The 20,330-nt window shown below is 34.9% G+C and overlaps 1 protein-coding gene across 1 annotated transcript; it reads right to left on the bottom strand.

Moving 5' to 3' along the window:
- Positions 1 to 179: 179 nt before the first annotated feature.
- On the bottom strand, positions 180 to 16,830 carry LOC141811400 (protein VASCULAR ASSOCIATED DEATH 1, chloroplastic-like). Its single transcript, XM_074699450.1, is given in 19 exon segments — positions 180 to 594; positions 1,149 to 1,438; positions 1,719 to 1,767; positions 1,867 to 1,928; positions 2,787 to 2,883; positions 5,391 to 5,457; positions 7,718 to 7,772; positions 7,898 to 7,984; positions 8,078 to 8,165; positions 8,255 to 8,295; positions 10,623 to 10,798; positions 10,870 to 10,967; positions 13,034 to 13,108; positions 13,110 to 13,124; positions 13,326 to 13,421; positions 14,260 to 14,325; positions 14,482 to 14,532; positions 16,431 to 16,493; positions 16,554 to 16,830. Coding segments are annotated over 19 exon segments (1,881 nt in total). The 5' UTR covers positions 16,722 to 16,830; the 3' UTR covers positions 180 to 357.
- Positions 16,831 to 20,330: the final 3,500 nt, after the last annotated feature.

The raw sequence follows: 20,330 nt of genomic DNA on the forward strand, positions 1-20,330 counted from the left end.
TAACGTAGGACTTTTGGATCGATAGCAATTTCCCACGAGTTTAAAATACTAAAAACACCTTACAATATTGCTACAAATTTAGGTAGATCAGTGGGCAAAAAAGTTAGCAGATCTGTGAAGCGTATGGAAATGCTCCAAAGCTTGAGGTTTGCTGAACAAATGGGGAAAAAAGAAACACGTTCCACAAAGAAGTTTGCTCTATAATGTTCTTTTTCATGTATAAAACTGATTAAAATTTCAAGCATTTTCAGCAGACTACAAGGGACTTCATGGAAGTTAAAAACTCGTTCATAGTCAAGACAACTTCTCGGTTAAAGGTTCAGCTGCTATGGCTACAGGGAAATTTACTTATCTGTGTCAAGACTTGACCTTCAGCTGTTCGAGACTTAGAAGATGAGACTTCAACAAGGCGTATTCATGATGCATCCTCTCCAACCGGGTTTCCATCATAACCATTTCTTCCTTGAGGTAGTTGAAACGCTTCTCCAACCATTTTACGTTCTCAATATTATATGCAATAGCTTCGCTATTATAGTTTCCGTGAGTAACCACATGTACTTCAGGAACTCTTGTTAGAAGAAGAATCATGTTTAACTGCAAAGCAAATAATGCAGGATCAATTAAACGGTGAAGTAATCAACCCATCTAGCATTGCTAATAACGGAAATAACATATTGTCTACTGTTGCATTCAAATAGAATTGAGAATATTATCTACCAGGGAATGTAAATACTAAATAGTGGCTCAGGCACCCACACTTTAACTAAATAGGTTTCACTTCTGACATTATATCAAGTACAGCTAAGACTGCCTATATAACTATATATCCTAGAACAGTCTTGATCAGAAATATAGCATGAACTTGTTGAACAGTTCAGGATCTTCCAAAATTCGGCATGTCCCTTATCTCAGAGATGTAGGGATACATGAAGCAACTGATAAAGTTAACCAGCCAATGAAGAATCTCTTAGTTTATATGTATCATCCAAATACCATTTTAAACATTTTGCATAGCATAGAAGAAAAAATGGACTAAAATGGAAAACCATTTCAACTCCAATAAAACAGATATTAGTCTTGTTCCGGAAGCATGAATAATGCCTGCAGTGCATCAAACTAGAAAAATAACGAATTGAGGAATAACTTGCCTGTAGTAGGATAAACACAATGAATGCTACGGCTAAAACCAAAGGTAACAAACTGTGTCTTCTCATATATAAAAGCAAGGTTTCCCATGATTCATGAAGCATAGACATCAGCAGTGAATACTTGTTAGATTGTTTGTCGACAGTGTTGCAAATCCCTGGTTTATTGCTCATCTTATGGATGTTGTATAGAAGGATTCTTGAAGTTGACGTGGGATTTTCTATCGACTCTGGAGCTCTTTCAAATTCAATGCCTTTGTGAGGAACCACACAATTACTCAGCTCAAGATTTCCTGCTGTTATCACATAGCAATTATGTGGGAAGGTATAAAGCAACCATTATGTCATAAACCAATTCAAGCAGAATTGCCAAGCATATAAATATGTATGATCCCCAATAATACATGGTACTAAATGTCAAATTTATGCAACTGGACTACAACATTTACTCTTCTTTGATCATGATATTTTGTTTTACACGAGAAGCAGCCATCATGTGATGCAGATTAGCAAGATTTTATTTTATTTTCAAATTTCTGCATCATGCAGTTATTACAGGGTCTAAATACACACCTCCTGGTTGTGGAACGTTCTGTTCCTTTTCCTTCACTATATCATGAGCCTGGACATCACCATTGAGGATTAGTTCTATCCCTTCCAAACTCTAGCAAGGGAAAGAATGAAAAAAAATGTATTTTATTTTTCAACAATAAGCACTTACAATGCTCATCCAAGTAGCATAAACTTCTCGACACTCTTCCCTAGTTGATTGTTCTATCTTCCCTGAAAAAACATACAGAGGTCAAAGTTTTTTCATTCTTACTGTAAAAACAAATAACTAAACTTTCAACTCCTTATATTTAGATGAGAATAGATGAATTAAAGTGGAAAAGGAAACTTCATTTGCCAAACTGTAACAGTTCAGGGAGTAGAAACTTTACACAAAGTAGTAACTGACAGAAGATAAGGTAAACAGCTATAACTCTTTTCACCAACATAAATTTAAGGTTGAATGTGATCATCGGTCAGAGAACTACATATTATAGCGCACGATGAAGCAAATTTCCACTAAATACATATTCCAATGCAGATATGGTGGAATATAATATAGCTACCTTGTCCATTCTGATGAACATGAAAAAAGATAAAAGAAAAAAAAAACAAGACTCTTATAGAAGGAATGAATATAAGATAACTGAGAACAAAATTAAGACTCCATTGTAATTGGAACAAATATGTTGGTATCTTAGACTAGAACTGCCTATAATGCAAGATAAATGAGAAAAGAATTTTATCCTTAAGCATCAACAAACGTAGTCAGCCTCAGGCCACTGTTGGTAGAAGCATTAGAAAAAACATCCATGCAAAATAGCAATCTATATTATAAAGAAGAGATTGTGGGTATCAAGTTATGGAATTCTAAGATCCACCACATGCTTTAGGACCATTACATCCCCTGGATGATATGGTACAATTCAATTTTGATATAGTTTTCAGAACAACTCAGCGACAACCTTTATTTAACCCAGTTTTAGTTATGTAACCACTTCCCATTTTATCATAATCTGTGCGTTAAAATTGAATTGGTCCTATAGAACATAACTCTTCAAAAAGAAAATAGTATATTCTACTCAATCATACCCTTGAAGATGGTCTTCTTTGAAAATGCTACATTAGAATATATTTTTACAGTGCAGCTTTTTTCTCCACCAGTATCTTGTACAACATCCCACATACCCTACATAAAAGAAATAAGAAAGTCCATTAACATTAACTAGTTTAAATGGGCATGTCAGGTGAACATGCAAAATTAAAACATTAAGCTATTAGCTGCTCATTTCCAAATGCATTTCAAACGTATTACTGGGATGATATAACACCAGAAATATCTGGTGAGAAAAAGAGAATGAAGTACACATCAGATGGGGATGGCATACGAAACAAATTAATCATTTTCTTAAATTTTTTGCCTTCCAAACTCAATCACCTTATAGATTATAACCCAAGGTTTAAAATATCGAGCCGAACGATACAGTTTCAATACCGTATAATACTGTGCTGGTATAGTTTTGATATTTTTAAAATATAAAATATATTAGCTAAAAATAAAAAAATTAATCTAAATATTTAAAAAAATAAAATAATAATAGAATAATTTTATGAAGTTTTAATTAAGCCTATTTAAATTATTCCAACTATAGCTAAGAGTTGATCAAAATTATTAACCTATGTTATTATTAAAACCTAAGTTTTAAAAAAAAAATCCGGATTCCACGCGATTACGATTGGGGCACACACGGGCTGCGCGACACGCACGGGCCACATGACCTGGGCACGCACAACCTGCATGATGCCTCTGGACAATATCCTAGCTGAACGCTGGTGTCGATGTCGGTCCACTAGCGAAACGAAAAACCTCGCCAATATTGAGCAAAACGGCTCGAGATTTCAATCATTGTTATAGCCACTACTATCTTGCTCATATAATCCGAACCATGCCAATTAGCACAGACAAAATTTACTATTGCGTTCGCCAATTGGCACACGAGCGGAGACGTTCCCACATGGCCATGAGAACTGTGAGACGCACTCCCGCCTTTGGGACGAAACTAGAGCTCCACGGGACTTCTTCAAGGTATGTCTTCTACTCTGTTGCCTCTTCCTTAGTCCCCCTATTCCACCTCTTCCTCCGTCTTCCACTTCTTCCTCTTTCTATGCCGCCTCTTACACCTCTTTCTTTGTCTACATCTTCTTCGTTGCCTCTTCCTCCATACACCTATTCTTCAACAAAGTTGGAAGTTGCTTCTTACAAATGAGAAAATTTATACAGAGGGAAGGGGGGAAGCTTGCTTTATTTTTTGAAATCTAAAGGATTGATAAGTTCATTATCAGTTGGCATTGATGAAAGAGGATCGAGTGGGTCCTCCATTGCAAATTAGATTTGTATATAACTTTAAATCCAACTTTGTTTGAAATATGCTCAATAAGTTATTGTTTCTCCAATGGCCATCAAGTTATTTTTCACACAAGTAGCAAGTAGAAAATGATTGGATGCCACCTTAGTTCCAACAACTTAACGCCACAATGAACACTACTAATGTTTTTATATAAATAAATATCAGATCCGTATTGACATATATATAAATTATATACTAGTATATATTATATACTAATATATATAGTTATATATCTATATAAATAAATATCAGATCCGTATTGACATGCATGGTCCGTTTTGATCAAAGACTGAAACTCCAGCATTATATGAGATTTCAAACCTTGATCTTACCATTCCCTAAAAAAATTACAAGCATCAAGCCATTAATCATTAAGAAGCATCAAACCATGACTATTCATTAGTGATGCATTAGACACATTATTTTCAACTATGACTCTAGGAGGTATAACAGAATTTGAAGTTTTTTTTGGTGAAACTATCAGCTCTAAACATTTGCAAATTAAATCTCAGGTCAAACATGATCCAAGTGTGACAACTGACCACATTTTGTTTTAAAGCATATATTAATCATTCCTTTACACTTATAGTGTATTCTTCAATCAAGCAATCTCATCCTTTTTTCTTTTTGTTGGTTCTTCATGTTTCAACTAAATAGATATGAACTAGAAAAATTATTTGATAATTCACATCTAATCTATTGATCAAGATATTAATGTGCTCGAAATCTAAAAACAAAAACTGTAGAAATAAAGTTAGAACTCCATCTTGCATTTTTTTTTCAGTGGTCATGTGTCAAATTGTGCATAATGGTAACCTCAATATAATTCTGTGATTTAAACAACTCCAAGATGAAACGTTGATTTCGACTGCCTTTCAAGCTGCCACATATTGAAAATATGATGTTTCTTGCTAAAAAAGGCGCTTCAAGTTTTGATACTTCCGGACCAAAATCATCCCATGTAGTTTTACCGAATTAATAGTTTTGTATGTAATTTACAATACAATAACTAACATAAAATCTAGAACTATTGAGTCCAGTAGTTTTGTGACAGGACCACAGTGAGAACAAAAGAAAAAAAAAACAAATAGCATATCCTTGCACAGGATCATGGAAGTTAAACCAATGTAATTTGTTCCTTAATGGAAAAAATAGAGAAACAATAGATTAATTCTTGGCTGCTTATGGTGTTTAAATGCATCAGTCTGTCTGCAGTAGCATCGTTCCAAAAAAAATAGTCACGAGAGAGAAGTGGTGGAAGGCCCAATATTAGCATGAAATCCTTTACCTGAACCTCAAAATAATCCCCATAAGGTACATCATTAATATGCTGTGATGTTTCGATCACCAAATGACTGTTGGAAAAATCACTGCCATAAGACTAACAAGGAAACAAAATATTTGTAACACAAGTCTAAATATTGACTAAAAGAAGGGAAAAAATCAAAACATAAGTAACTTGCACTTTTTTTACTGTATTTCACAAAGTTGAACAATTAATATAATTTGATAAACTGAAAATTAGCAGTTTTATTGACGTGAACTGAAAAAAAAAATCTGGAATGATGCTTAGTTTTCAGCAATGAAATGTAGCACATTGCATAAGAAAGGACTTATAGATATCATATAAGACAGTACCTTATTATTGGCATTTCATACTACTAAACCAAAAGCTCCTCTATCTTGTATGACGTTTCAAGCTTCTCTAGACAAATTAATCCCAAATGAAACATAGATACCAATCTTGTTCTCCTAATATTCGGGCTTTTTTGCCAATTAAAGTATACAATGGAATAAGACATCTATTTAATAGATCAAAGAAAATTTGGTATACATAACAAGTTTGCATAAAATTATCAAATGAAACTTACACTAAAACCCTTAATTTGTAGACACAAGCCCATCATTTTCAAATAGCAAATTTCAAGTGTCCAATCCTCAACATCACATGATTTACGTTTAAAAATAATTCTTAGAACCCTCATTATCATCATTTTCATTCATTCATGTTATTAGGTTGTCTACCTAAATCCCTCCATTGAACTCTATGCAAAGCTATATCACTAGTAAAAATGCTCAAATAATTAAATCATTTTTATTATATTAGCTATTGATTCTTTGGTACTCTCCTTTCCTTTACTACTCTAATAGATTCAACTCTTCGACTACAGAATACGTTGGCTACTTTTTTAATATAAAGGTGGCAATTCAAGTTGGAAAGTTATAAACGAATTGTGTTTAATTGACCTACAACTCATTTAATCCAAATCCGAAGTTGACTCATTTAATAAATGTGTCAAAATCTATCCCATATATGACACCTTCATAAAAGAGCTTGTCTATTTATAACTCATTTAATTAAATGCCCATTTAATTAACGGGTTGGATGAGCCATGTGACCAAGGATCAAAATCTCAAACCATGCCGGAGTTTTGGATTTTGACTAGAACGATATTGTTTAGGTACCGTATCAGCATTTTGACATATCGTACCGGTGGAGAACTAAATGGAGAATGAGTAAGGAGATGAAAAAGATGAATAAGAAAAGAACACATATTTCTAACTCTTACATGGAATCATATAACTTTAACATTGTATTGTACGACAAAAACTCAAAATAATAACAAACATAAAATGTTAAAGAGTGTTGAATGTTAGTATGACACGATACTCATTAATATGATTGGCACAACACAAGATAAATTACCCGTGCGAGCAGTTTCAAACAGTTAATGCAACAAGGAAGAGAACAATGTTGTGAGTCCTAGTCAAGCCCGATAAAGGCACATATGTAGATGACGACAAAGGCCCAATAGTGGTCAGGGCAAAGCACAATGTGTCAAGTAGTTTTGAATTTTGACGATTTTTCAGCATGGTACATTTCAACCATGCCACTTAACATAGTGTGAGATTTCAAACCATGCAAACACATATGGAAGACTATATTTGGAGAAGAAAGAACAACTAAGTGAAATATGATTACTTAGGCCCTAAAATCTCTAATGAAAATGGCTCATTCAGAAGTCCTACATCATGGGGAGAGTAGGTAATGAAAGCTAACTAAATGTCAATTTTTTCCAAGATTTTCAAAAATATATAAGAGTAGCAGGGCACAAAGCTCCCACCAATGTGGAGTCCCGAAGAAGGGTCTATTGCACAAAGTCTTACCTTGCCTTTGCAAGAGACTGTTTCCTAAATTCGAACCCATGACCTTCAGGTCACACGGCAATAATCTTACTGTTGCGTCAAGGCTCCCCTTCTTTCTTTGAAAAATATATATATCAAAAAAACTTTCTTCCAATGCAACCTCATCACATATGTCTGTAAAACATCATTGGGATAGTATTCCATCATTCAAGAGAAAAAAAATTCTTCCTGATTGTTTTAGACAAATCATAAATAAAGAAAGTTTTTCCACTTGAATTTATTGAAGTCCTTGGATATGTCTATTTGTATTTGTATTTTAGTTGTTGCTAAATTTAAAGACTCAAAGACTTCTTGCCATTGAACTATGCTCAACACGGTTACTACAATTGAAAAAAAAAAAAAGGAAAAAGAGAACGATGAAGATACATTTATTAGACAGAAAGACTAACAAGAAGGATGAAATCCTACCTATTCCTGTATACACGAAATTTCTGGACCTCCTGGCAGTTCCCAAATTTAGGACCTTAAATACAATAACAAGAAAGCAAGACGGCCATTATCAGAAGGCTGATTCAACCAAAATGCACTTTATAATCACATGTATAAATAAGAAACAATGGCATAGCAAAAGTAATTAGCTTTCTGTACCGAGATATACTTTGACAGGATGCACAAATGAAACATTACGAATATACCCAAATAGTTCATGCCTACGCCAAGAAGTGCACTGAAAATCTGGTCCATGAAAATAAGATATAAGCTAGAGGTTGATATAAACTACATTATCCAAATAATAATGGGTAAAATGCCAATAGGTAGAATATTTACCCTTGTCGCCGCATCTTGTATGAAAATCTCTCAAAAAGCCAAGCGCTTGATCAGAAACAAATAAATTGAAGAAATCCTTGACAAGGAGCTATAACCCAAAGTTTGTGTCAATAGGAAATGTGATGAGATATGAAGAAATTTAAGTGTTAATACTGAATACAATGATTTATCCCTTACCGGAAACTTTGACTCCGCAAGAAAAGTGAAATGTTCTGGAACTGCAGTGGAATAAAGTAAATTCAAGCTTAAGGAGAGGAGGATGACTAATTGACTATGCAGAACAAAGCTATGATCTGATATTCCCAAACAGAATTTTTATCTGTGAATGTTTACGTAAAAGAATCCCTAGGAAAATGATAGTATGGAGAAATTAAAAAGCAAGCAACAGGTTTGTGACAGGTGTAAAGGAAGACCAACCATTAGTCAATGTAATAAAGATGATTTGATCGACTTAAATTTTACTAGAGATATGGTCCTTTAGGGTAAGGACACCGTGACCTGAACGGTAAAATTATTGCCGTGTGATCTAAAGATCACAGGTTCAAGTTGTTAGTAGAAGCCCTAGAGTCAATTATGTGATAATTGATTATGGACTTTTGTATCATATTCTATTATTAATAAAGGTATGGTTTTTTTGTTATTATGTTTACTTTGTATTTGTGTCAAATAACTAAGTATAATAATGTCCTTGGGTAGCTAATTCTAATCTATATCATATCGATTGTTTGAATCGATAGTGAGATGATATAGAGAACACTACTCTTAATCATTCCTAGTCAAGCATTGATATTCAAGGACAATATTAATGCGTTGAGACTAGCATGTAGGTCAACTAGATGACTTGATCTCACAAGTCATGAATATGAGATATCGAGTTGACACATGGGTATACATTAGAAATGTATACTGAATTGACCCGTCATGAGAAAGTTTCATGGATCGTTATATGAGTGTCATAAACTTTCTCATGTGACTATTAGTATGAATAGTTCTTAGACCTAAAGTCACTACGGTTCCCTACATAAGGAATTATGTACTTTGGTATCGTCAAACGTTACCCGTAACAGGGTGGACTATAAAGGCGATCACTGGGTATGTAACAAATTATGCGGAGGGATGTGAGTGATGTAGATGGGATCTATCCCTCCCATATAACGGGAGTGATATCTTACGGCCTCTTGATAGAGTAGGACCACGAAATGCATGGTCATGCTCAAATGAGTCAATATGAGATATTGAACTCATTTGCTTGAGTGAGTCTACTTGGAGATCAAGAAATATAAAGATTGATAAGAGGATGACACAGTCTATGCCTCATTGATCAATCTAGATATCGAGGATAGAAGGACATGGTCATACATTATAGTAGCCACCGTAAAATTATGTCAGATCTCAACATTTTTGCCACTTGGATAGCAATGATGCATTGCTAGATGTCACTCATTGCTTATGTTTCTAAAAGGGTTTTAGAAACATTGCCAACGTTGCAAGAACCTATTGGGTCACACACAAAGAACACGTTATTTTGGAGACAGGATCATCTTAGTTTGACTAAATGAATCATTAGTTGATTGAATGGACTAAAATGAGTTAGACTCATTACTTGGTCAAACTTGAGTTGTACTCAAATTGGTTTAATTTGAGTTAGACTCAAATGAAACCAATTTAAGAAGGCAAATGCATGCAAAGGGATTAATGCATGAAATGAGATTTGATGCATGAAAACCTCAACGTTGCATGCAAAAGGGATTAATGCATGAAATGGGATTTAATGCATGAAATCTCAACGTTGCATGCAAAAGAGGTTATTGCATGTAAATGGAAGTTGAGAAGTTTCCTGCATGCAATTGGAAGTTGAGAAGTTTCCTCAATGTTACATGCAATTGGAAGTTTAGAAGTTTTTCTCAACGTTGCATGCAAGTGGATTAATGCATGCAAATAGGATTTAAGTTCTCAATGTGAGAGAGGAGAGTTTTTTTCTTCCTTGCCGTGTAGACTTGTTCCATTGCTTTTTGGCCAAACAGAACTAGTCTTTAGAGGAGAGCCTTAGTGTGGTTGCTAGCACAACCAAAGGTTTTGTCTCCTTCTCCAAGATAGTGTTCGTGTGGATACTGTAGAGGCGCAGTCATTCTGATCGCGCTGACATCCGTCATCAAAGAGTTGCTGTCAAGATTGCTAAGGGTTACGCTACAAGGGTAACTTCTTGACTAAGGTGTAGTTAAAAGAAACACTTTCTTTATGTATACACATGGATCTCTAGAGGGATCAAAATTTTATTTTAATTTTCCGCTGCGTTTGCGATTATTTTTCACAACAAGATCCCAACACAAGTGTCCAAAACAACCACTTGCAAAGCAAAATAAGACTGCGTACAATAGACCCTTTCCCGAGACTCCGCATTGACAAAAGCTTTGTGCACCAGACTGTCTTTTTTTATATGGTCCTTTACATAGAGCTTGATGGAGGGATAATATTCATGTATCCAACCCCAAAGGATTGGGACAAACAAAACTTCATGATGATAATGCTAGGATATAAAAGTCACCTGTAGGTGCATCTATATCCTCAATGGTCCAAATGAGAGAGGTTTCCAAAGAAGATTGGTTAAACATTTCTTCACATTCTTTTTCTTTGATTTCTGGAGGCTTTACAGTGATATCCCTGCCAACTTTACCATTTGGCAGAGCATTTAATTCCTCTCTGACATTGGTGTCCTGAAATCTGGTTCAAAAGGTAATAAGTAGATATATGGAAAATCATGAAAGATATCAATTCATGTTCACAAGATTAACCTGTTTGAAGATGATGAATCATCTGCCGATGGTTTACATTCCTGTACATTTTCAAAAAGCATGGCATTGCCTTGATTCCTGCCCTCCGATCTTGTATCCTGAGTCATGAAATGGTGAAAAACAAACAGTATTGATGCACAAATCGATGAGTTACAAATAAAGAAAGTTTTGTGACTCCACAAATCTGCAGAAAATCTTCAATGGACCACTGAAGCAGGAACTAAAATAATGATAAAAACTGTAAAATAATAAATGTATAGATCCCCATGAATCTACATATTAGGAACTGAAAAGTGATACTAGCAAAGGAACTTCACACTACACATCGACAATATCAACACCAGGAGAGAACCATCCATCATTCTGATATTTGGTTGTGCATGAACCAAAGAAGTGACCATATGATAGTGACAAACATGGATGAATGGCAATCTAATCTAATGGTTCCACACACAGAAAATGATAAATTCCATTAAATGTTTGTCATATCAATCCGATCCATGCACTTGTGTTGAGTCGGAACTCTTTATGCTGCCATGCAGAATTACATACTTTTTGGCTCACAGAGAAGGAGAAAAAGCTGAGTTTCTAAGCAGGTTAACCTTCACTTACGAAGAAGCAACATCATGTATTTCATCTGTTTAACTTTGCTTCAACAGTTGACTATTTCATATTCCATTTACAGCACATTCCACTTAAATCATGTTTCTGTATGAGATCAATACAAGAGATTGTATGCCATAGAGAAAAAATATTATGATGATTTAGAGAGAAATTTACAGATTTCAGAGTTTACAATATTCAAAGAGGAAATACAACAATCGGGAAATGATAAGTGAAGGAAGAATGAAGTATGAGGGATAGGGGTAATGTTAGGCTTGTGTATGAAGCAGTATACCACTAGGTATCCTGCATGTAATACTGCCTATATTAGGCATACCTGTGTGCTAGACCTTCAATGAACTGGTAAATACCAGGTGTTCTAAACCCCACTCTCTTGAAGGGAGGTACATGTTGTGGCTACATAGGACATCTGAATTTGGGTGGTCATGTGTCAGCCCCCCATTGAACAGGTGAATACTAGATATACTAGGAGATAAGGAAAAGTCTGTAAACTTTGCTCTCTACTCTTTTCAATCTATCCCATTCTGTTTTCTCCCCCACCATCTGGTGTTGCATGACATCCTTGAAATAGTTAATCCACCAAATTATGCACTTGAACACCTAATTTACAAGAAAATTTTAGCTTTGGCATGTCTCAACTCTCAATCTACTACAGTCAGGCTTACATAACCTTCACAGGGAAGATAATTGATAATGAAAGAACAAGATCTGAGTATATTATGAGCCAATGGATAATAATCTTTGGCACGCACTATTAGCGGATGTACTATTAGATGAAAGTTTTAGCTTCGACATGTATAACTCTCAATATCCTACAGTCAGACTTACAAACAGAGTTTACACAGGGAAAAATTAAACACAGCAGAGAACATAACATATATAAAAGAGCAAGTATTGAGCATATTCTAAGCCAATGGATAGTTAGCATTGGCATGCACTATTAGTGGATGCTTTTTGGATACTATGATAAATAATGCAATTCGCCCAAAGATATATTTAAGAGTTATATTTGTAGATCTTGTTAAAGGAACAAACCCAAACAGAGGATAAACACATCATCAGATGTAGATTGTTCAAAGGCAAGCACATAGGCTCAATATTTGTTTATGTGAAAGTTTAGGAAACCAGATCAGGATTTCCATACAAAACCTGAAAAAATAGCAAGGTTCTATTTTAATTAAAATAATATGTAGATAATTGAACATGCATTTTTAATAAACCAAATTTGTTGGAAGCTCTTCAAACTAACCAATCTGATCAAATCCTAAATGACTTAAACCAACAGGTAGTTCCTAACATAAAAATTGAACAAAAATGCTTCAACAAACAACTAAACTTCATGAAAAAAATCCAAAACCCAACTCTACCATGAAATAAAACTTGTCAACCTCCCCTCCCCCATAGACATCTGGGTTTTGGTCGACCCAACCCTATTAGTGACATGTTTTTTCCAGAAGTAGCTCATTGATTGGATGCAATGGTCGGAACCTCAATGAACATAATCAAAGCAATTGACAAACCACGAAAACAGAATGCTAACCATGGTTTTTATGTCACCACCATGTTGTGCCCAGCTATCAATGATAAGTTGATATGCTTCATCCCGCGAAAAAAAATGATCCAAAGAAGTACTGTCAAAAAGTAAATAAACTTAAAAAGGAAATAAAAGAATATATATATATATAAAACAGGGTCGTGATTGCTTATTGGTTATAAGCAACCAAATAATTGAGCACAAACAGTGATAAAGGACAAACCTGCTCAATTGGTCAAGTTGCACAGATATTAAAACAATAAGGGACTGAAAATTTAATTATCCAACAATTTGTTACCTTTTTCCCTCCAGCAACGATTTCTATAGCATTAGGAAAAATTGCAACTGTTTTTGCTTTACGAATAGCAGTTACCTCATGTAAAGATATCATTTTCTGTACAATAAAGATATGTTCAGAATCAAATATCACAGTAACAAATACTGAAAGAAAAGTTGCAGGAAAATGTACCAAGAGAAAAATAACGAATTCTCAGAAAATTTATTAACCTAATATTCAGAGATACAAGAAGCTAAGTAAAAGTTGACCAAATAAGTAACAGCAGGAGATAACCATCCATTCTCAAACCTTGACACTAGGAAGCTACAAAGGTGCGCATAGAGGATTGTGTCAAGTTAATCATGTTATAAGTAGGCCGTCTCATTCATGTCAATACAACTCTATAAAATAACTATAAAATTCATTGTATAATTTTTAAAAATAAATCTATCTATCTAAGATTAAATAAACCTTTTATTAAAATTAATCTAACTTAGAAAATAGTTCAATCCGACATCACCCATTCACACATTCAAACATTCAGGTCGTGTGGCGTCTTGTCTTTATTAATAATATTTTAGGTCAAGTGGGTCATATGTTCAATATTGCCATCCTTAGCAGATTAGCATATAAAATTAACTTTCAGACACTTCAAACCAGATAACAAAGTTTACACGCCTGCAACCTTACTGGGAACTGGACCAAAATCAAAAGCATAACAGTGCATTGGATAACAACTATCACTCTATTTGACAGATAACTATCATCGAGTGTGAACTCTGAATTGATAGTACTCAAGCGGATTCAAACATCCCAATGTGAGCATAGCAATGCTCATGAAGAAACCCAAATACCAAAACAATAATTAAAGAGTCATATTGTATGCTCAATGTAACATCAGAATAAGGAACCACACAAATTCAAATTGCATTTAAATAAGCGCACCTCTTCTTACCTTTGTCTCAAATCCAAAAATATTTGAATAAAAGCAGATATAGTGGATGAATAAATACATATGACCCTGTGAAGGAAATCCAAAAAAATACTGGAAATATAATTAGTTGTTTTAACCAAGATAACCATGGCATCTGCATGATTAGCTTAACCGGATCAATAACATTAAATACCCAAACTGGATAATTGAAAAGACACATCAACGAAGTAATGACAGAAGTACCTGAAGAAGGATATTTTCTTGGAAAGCACAATTAAAATCTTGAATAAGAACCTACATATGCAAATGTTCATGTTGATAAACTTCATATAGGCAAAAGGTCTAGGAAGAACAAAAGCAAACTAGAAATTGGATGACAAAGATTGGATCTAGGGTAAAGAAGGTAATTATAAAAATCTGCATGATCTGACAAGCATCATGAATGTCAAATTATGCTTGGGAACATAAAATGCCAAACAGAATGTCCTACTAGGCTTTTAAACAAGATGTCTATGGATATGAGCCTTAAATCCGTTGTGGATAGAAAATGATAAAAAAACGATAGCAAGAGCAACTATCAATCACTTCCATTGACATGAAATTAGCATATAAGATGAGTATAGCAAGTTGCTCCATGTGTCATTGTCATACTTGTATTTATTACTATTTGTTACACCAAAAAAATCAATTCAATTCTCACCTTCCTCCAGAGAAAAAAAACTGATAATTTATCCTCGGTATATAAAATTGTATGATTCCGAGTGTTATACCAACCAGTAAGAATTCACAAAAAAAATCGAATTATAAGGAATGTATTAAGAGATTCAGTAATAGATTATAGAACTATTCTATTATCTCTGAATAAAACTCAAGGAACAGTGGTGCTTCAGAAGTAGAGATGTTTAATTGATGATATATTCAGAGCTAGGTCTCTTTCCAAAAGGAATGTGCATAAATTGTACTTTGATTATCAAAGAGCTTCTGAGGATGCTCGGTGATGATAAACGGATGGAAGAGGCATGGTAGAGGTCTTGTCTAAGAATTTCTTGTGCAGACCACCAGTGACCAGGTATTTGCAACCATGGCTTGGTCTCTTCATGGAAACTTAAACTAGCATTTAAATTTAAAAGCTTTTATCAAAAATCTTTTCATCATGCTTCCCCCCATCTTGTGATGCTGCCTAGATTATGAATTGGTAACAGAGCTTCTTTTTTCCTGTGCGAGACCATGCTGACCATACTTTTCAACCAATACCCTTTTGCTGAGTATCTTATGTTATTTTATTACCTTGAACTAGGTCAACTTTTTCTACTTCCATTACAAAATCATGCCTGGACTAATGACTCACAACGCCCATCAGCTGACCTACTGATCTCTAAAGAGTTGGTTGCAAGTGTTCCAGATGATGCAACTCATTCGCAGTCTATATTTTCATACCATAAGGAGGCTTACCCCAACTAATGTCTTCTTCCAAATCCTATCTGATCAGTACTTGATAGTGATACCTTGAACCTATGACACTTTATGAAGCAAGAGATAACCAGGATATGGTCTCCTCCTAAGGCCCAAACTTGATGAAATACAATGTCGGATTGTTCATTTCATATCACCTTCAAGAATGGAGCCTAGAGGCACTGGATTCATTCTTCAAGATGACAAAGCATATTTCATTATGGCAAGTAGTAAAGCAGCAGCATCTATATAGACCTTGTAATCTGAATTCAAAACTATGTATCACGACATATGCCGCTGATCAGGAATTAGAAATATCCTTGATGAATCTGAAGTTGGACTATAAGGAGCTGATCAATTTACTTTGTATTGGCTCAGGGGAAACATGGCAATGGGGAATGGCTAGGAATCTTTCATACATATATATTGGAAGCTAATTTTAACAAAATTTGCAAGCCATTCAATGTTCTTAAACTTGAGCTGGATTTTCCCCAACCCACCCACTTCAACACCATGTGTTTGCTTTGGATGTAGCCTGTAGCCAGCAAGTTAAGCAATCAACTAAGTAGCAACAGCAAAAAGGCAGTGAACGATAGAGTTTGTTCATTTAACTAGAATCCTGGTCTCGCAATGTTTCCTATCCCAGTACCCAACTTGTCGAAGACAAGAAGCCGAAAGAGTACCTAAAAAATACCACAATCTGCAAGGAGCAAATTCGTACACGCACAAACACCACTGACCTCTTCAGAAGGAAGACGAAACAGCAGCCGGTACTCCTCGCTCCTACTCGACAAAACCTGGGTCTGCCATCTCGATTGAGGTAAGGAACCGCAACAGCAGCCTAGATTGAAAAACGAACCTACCAGTATATCGCCGACCCGGCGATCGTAAAACTCCGCAGATTCCGCGGCGGATGTGTGTCCGAAAGAGTCTAAAGAGTCTTCGGCGTCCAGTGCCTCGGCGATCGGCGACGACGATGGCGACGAGCGGTGGGAGCCCGAGTTCCCCATCGGTGAAGCGGAGGCGACCATGGGATCGGGATCAATCCTAGGGTTTCGAATCACATCAAAGAAGAAGCGTAGAGAGAGGGAATAAAGAGGGCGAGAGCGAGGAGCGACGAATGGATCTTTTGGAAACCTGGTGCGGAGATGGAAAGGGATGAGAGCGAAGTGAAGGAAAACAGCATCGAAATTTTAAAATAGGTAAAATATCAAATAAATAATGAGGATTTTTAAATTTATTCATATTTTTATTTTTATTTTTGAAATTTTAATTAAACAAAATTAAAAAATCTTTTTAAATTATTTTTTATTATTATTTAATATCTAATTACAATAAAATAAGAAAAAGTGAAATAAATTAATACAAATAAAATAAAAACTTAATAATTTATCAGAGAGTCATTACCCATCTTAAAAATCTAAAATTTATGTCAAATTAATATTGTTTACCCCGAATAACTTTTTCCATTTATTTATGTAATTTTTTAAATATTTTTTTTAATTACTAGTGATCATAATCAAAAGTTTTTATTAACAGGTGAAACTATCTTAAGTAAAATGAATCTATTAATCAAATCTTATTATATTCTATCTTTTTAGTAGGAAGATTAGGAAGATGACGATGTAAACTTAGTAATTTTATCAAAGAGTCATTGAGGATCTTAAAAATCTAAAATTTATATCAAACTAATATTGTTTACTCTAATAATTTTTTTAATTTATTTATATAATTTTATAAATTGATAGGGATCATCAATCAATCAATCAAGAGAAATGAAATCCAAGAGAGCGAAAAAAAATCTTGATATTCTATCTTTCCCAAAGGTGTTAAATAAATAAATAAATATTTTTAGTTTTTAATAATTTTATTTTGCTTTTTTATTATTTCCCTGTGATTATATATAAAATAATAACAATGATATTTTCAAAAGATTTTTAATTTTTCTATTAATCTTCTTTAGTATTTTTAATATTTTTATAAAGTTATAAAATAAAAAATAGAAATATGCATAAATTTGAAAGATAATCACGAGTCTAATGGCATAAATTTTGTTAAAAAATAAGTTTTTTTAAATTATCGATCACTCTTATGAAATTCTTTTGACTAAATAATTAAGGTTTTTATTTTTTTAAATAAATTCAATTGAGTACGATTCAAATTAAAAAAAATTATTATTATTTATTTTAATTTAAAATTTAAATAGACGAAAAGAGTATAGTGTTTTCAAAGATATATAAATGCGCAATGTAGCAATTTACATTTTGCTAAATTGTTGTTTATTAATGGAATCCGTCGTTCCAAAGGCTTCACATAGTCAATCCGGTCTCACGACCATTTGTAATGAGATAAATTAAAAAGTTACAGTTGACTACGATGGAGGATGACATTACCTCGACTTTGCCAAGATTCGATTCTTGTCCACTTCAGCAACTTCGTTCTATCGTATCTAACTCAATTATGTCTCGGGACCTTATTTATTAATACTGATACGGATGGTCAAGATGACATGGCTCTCCTATAAACTAAGGTCAGGAGTCTTCTGATAGTCAAGGTCCAGACTGAAGTATCAATACAAGTCAACATGACCTTAACCTCGTCTCGACCAATGACCACTACAAAAATACAGCCATTTAGCAACGAAATTTTGCGACAAATAATATTCGTCGTCAATTTGGGACAACTTTTGCGATGAAAAAAGAATTTGTTATCAATTTGTAACGAAATTTGTGACAAAACCATTTTTGTTGCTAAAATTGCAATGACTAACATTCGTCGCAAAAGTCATGCAAATTTATGACGAATTTTACTATTCATCATGAATTAGCGACGAAATCACAAATTCGTCGTGAATTAGCGACGAAATCACAGATTCGTCGCTAAATTTTGCGATTCCGCCGTCACTTAAATACCTGGGCCCACTTGATTTGGCCACGAATCCCTGAATTCGTCGCAAAAGTCATCACAAATTTATGACGAATTTTACTATTCATCATGAATTAGCGACGAAATCATAAATTCGTTGTGAATTAGCGACGAAATCACAGATTCGTCGCTAAATTTCGCGATTCCGCCGTCACTTAAATACCTGGGCCCACTTGATTTGGCCACGAATCCCTGAATTCGTCGCCAAATTGGTGACGAATCGTGATTTCGTCGCCAAATTGGCGACGAATCAGCCGATTCGTTGCTAATTTGGCGACGAATTCAAGGATTCATCGTCAATTGGCAACGAATTAATTTTTGTCGCCAAATGACCTAGTTTTTTAAGCCGCCGCCCGATTCCTTTCTTCTTCCTCCGCGATTTCTCTCTTCTCCATCGCGATTTCTCTCTTCTCCACCACGATTTCTCTATTCTGCGGCCACCCGACAGCGATTTCTTCCTCTCTGATCTCTCCAGCGACTGCGACGGCGACGACGAAGCATTAGGCGACGGCCCTCAACGGTATTTTCCTTTTCTTCCGGTTGGTTTTTGTTGTTGCGGGGTGGTGGCGGCCGGCTGGTTGTTGCTGATGTTGGGTGCCACCCGTTGCCGACGGTCCGTTGCGCCGCACGGGTTGCTGGAGCTCGCCGGCCAACAGCGCTAGGGTTGCTGGTGCTGGCCGATGACGGGCGGCGGCCAGCGGCCGACCGCCGGCGGGCGGCTGCTGGTGGCGCCAACCAAGGGGTTTGCCGGAGTGGTACTGGGATTAGGGTTAGTGATTAGGGCTGCTGGTGGTGGGTTAGGGTTAGTTATTGGGTTAGTGGTAGTGCTGGGTTAGGGTTAGTGATTAGGATTAGGGTTTAGGGTTAGGATTAGTGATTGGGATTAGTGTTTAGGGTTAGTCTTATAGTTAAGGTTTAGGGTGAAGGTTAGTTTTTATTTTTAATATTAGGGTTAATTAACATTTAGAGTTTAGGGTTTAGGTTAGTGTTTAGATCGAGTTAGGTTTACGTTGGGGCGGATAAGGGTTGTATAATAATCTTTGTGTATTCCTTTTTAATCAATTTTAGTATATTTTAATTAATTATTTTTGTTATATAATATAACATTGTAAATTTGATTGTGCAGATCCTACTTTGAGGTGTGAAGGTCCTACGCATCCTCGTGCTTTCACGTGTTGTAAGTCTAATTTTTTTATTGTTAAAAGAAATTACCATGATTGTTTATGTTTATGTTAGGTTTATGTTTTATATGGTATAGTTTTGTTTATGTAATTAGGTATATGTTTTATATGTTATAGTTTTGTTTATTAATTTGTTAAATTGAAAACGGTAAATTAAAAATGCAAAATGAACTTGCTTATAGGATATTCTTCCTCCTTCAAAAGTTAGAAGTTTTGTAACTTGTGATGGTCGCACAGAAATAATTAATAGAGTTTTTGAGTAATGAGTACTTAATACCACCTCCGATTCAAATTGGCGACGAAAAATCATTTGCGATGAAAAATGGTGTTTCGTCGCCAATTTGCGACGAAAAATGGTTTTTCGTCGCAAATTGGCGACGAACATACGCTTTTCGTCGCCAATTGCAATGAAAAATGATTTTTCGTCGCCAATTAGCGACGAAAAATCATTTTTCGTCGCCAATTTAACCGTCGACATTTTCGTACGATTTCCCGAAAGTTAGCGACAAATTAGTTTTTCGTCGTAAACTTTGC

This window comes from Curcuma longa, chromosome 17, assembly GCF_044706935.1.
Source record: "Curcuma longa cultivar G26 ecotype Majalengka, Jawa Barat chromosome 17, ITB_CL_G26_1.1, whole genome shotgun sequence".
Classification (NCBI taxonomy): domain Eukaryota; kingdom Viridiplantae; phylum Streptophyta; class Magnoliopsida; order Zingiberales; family Zingiberaceae; genus Curcuma; species Curcuma longa.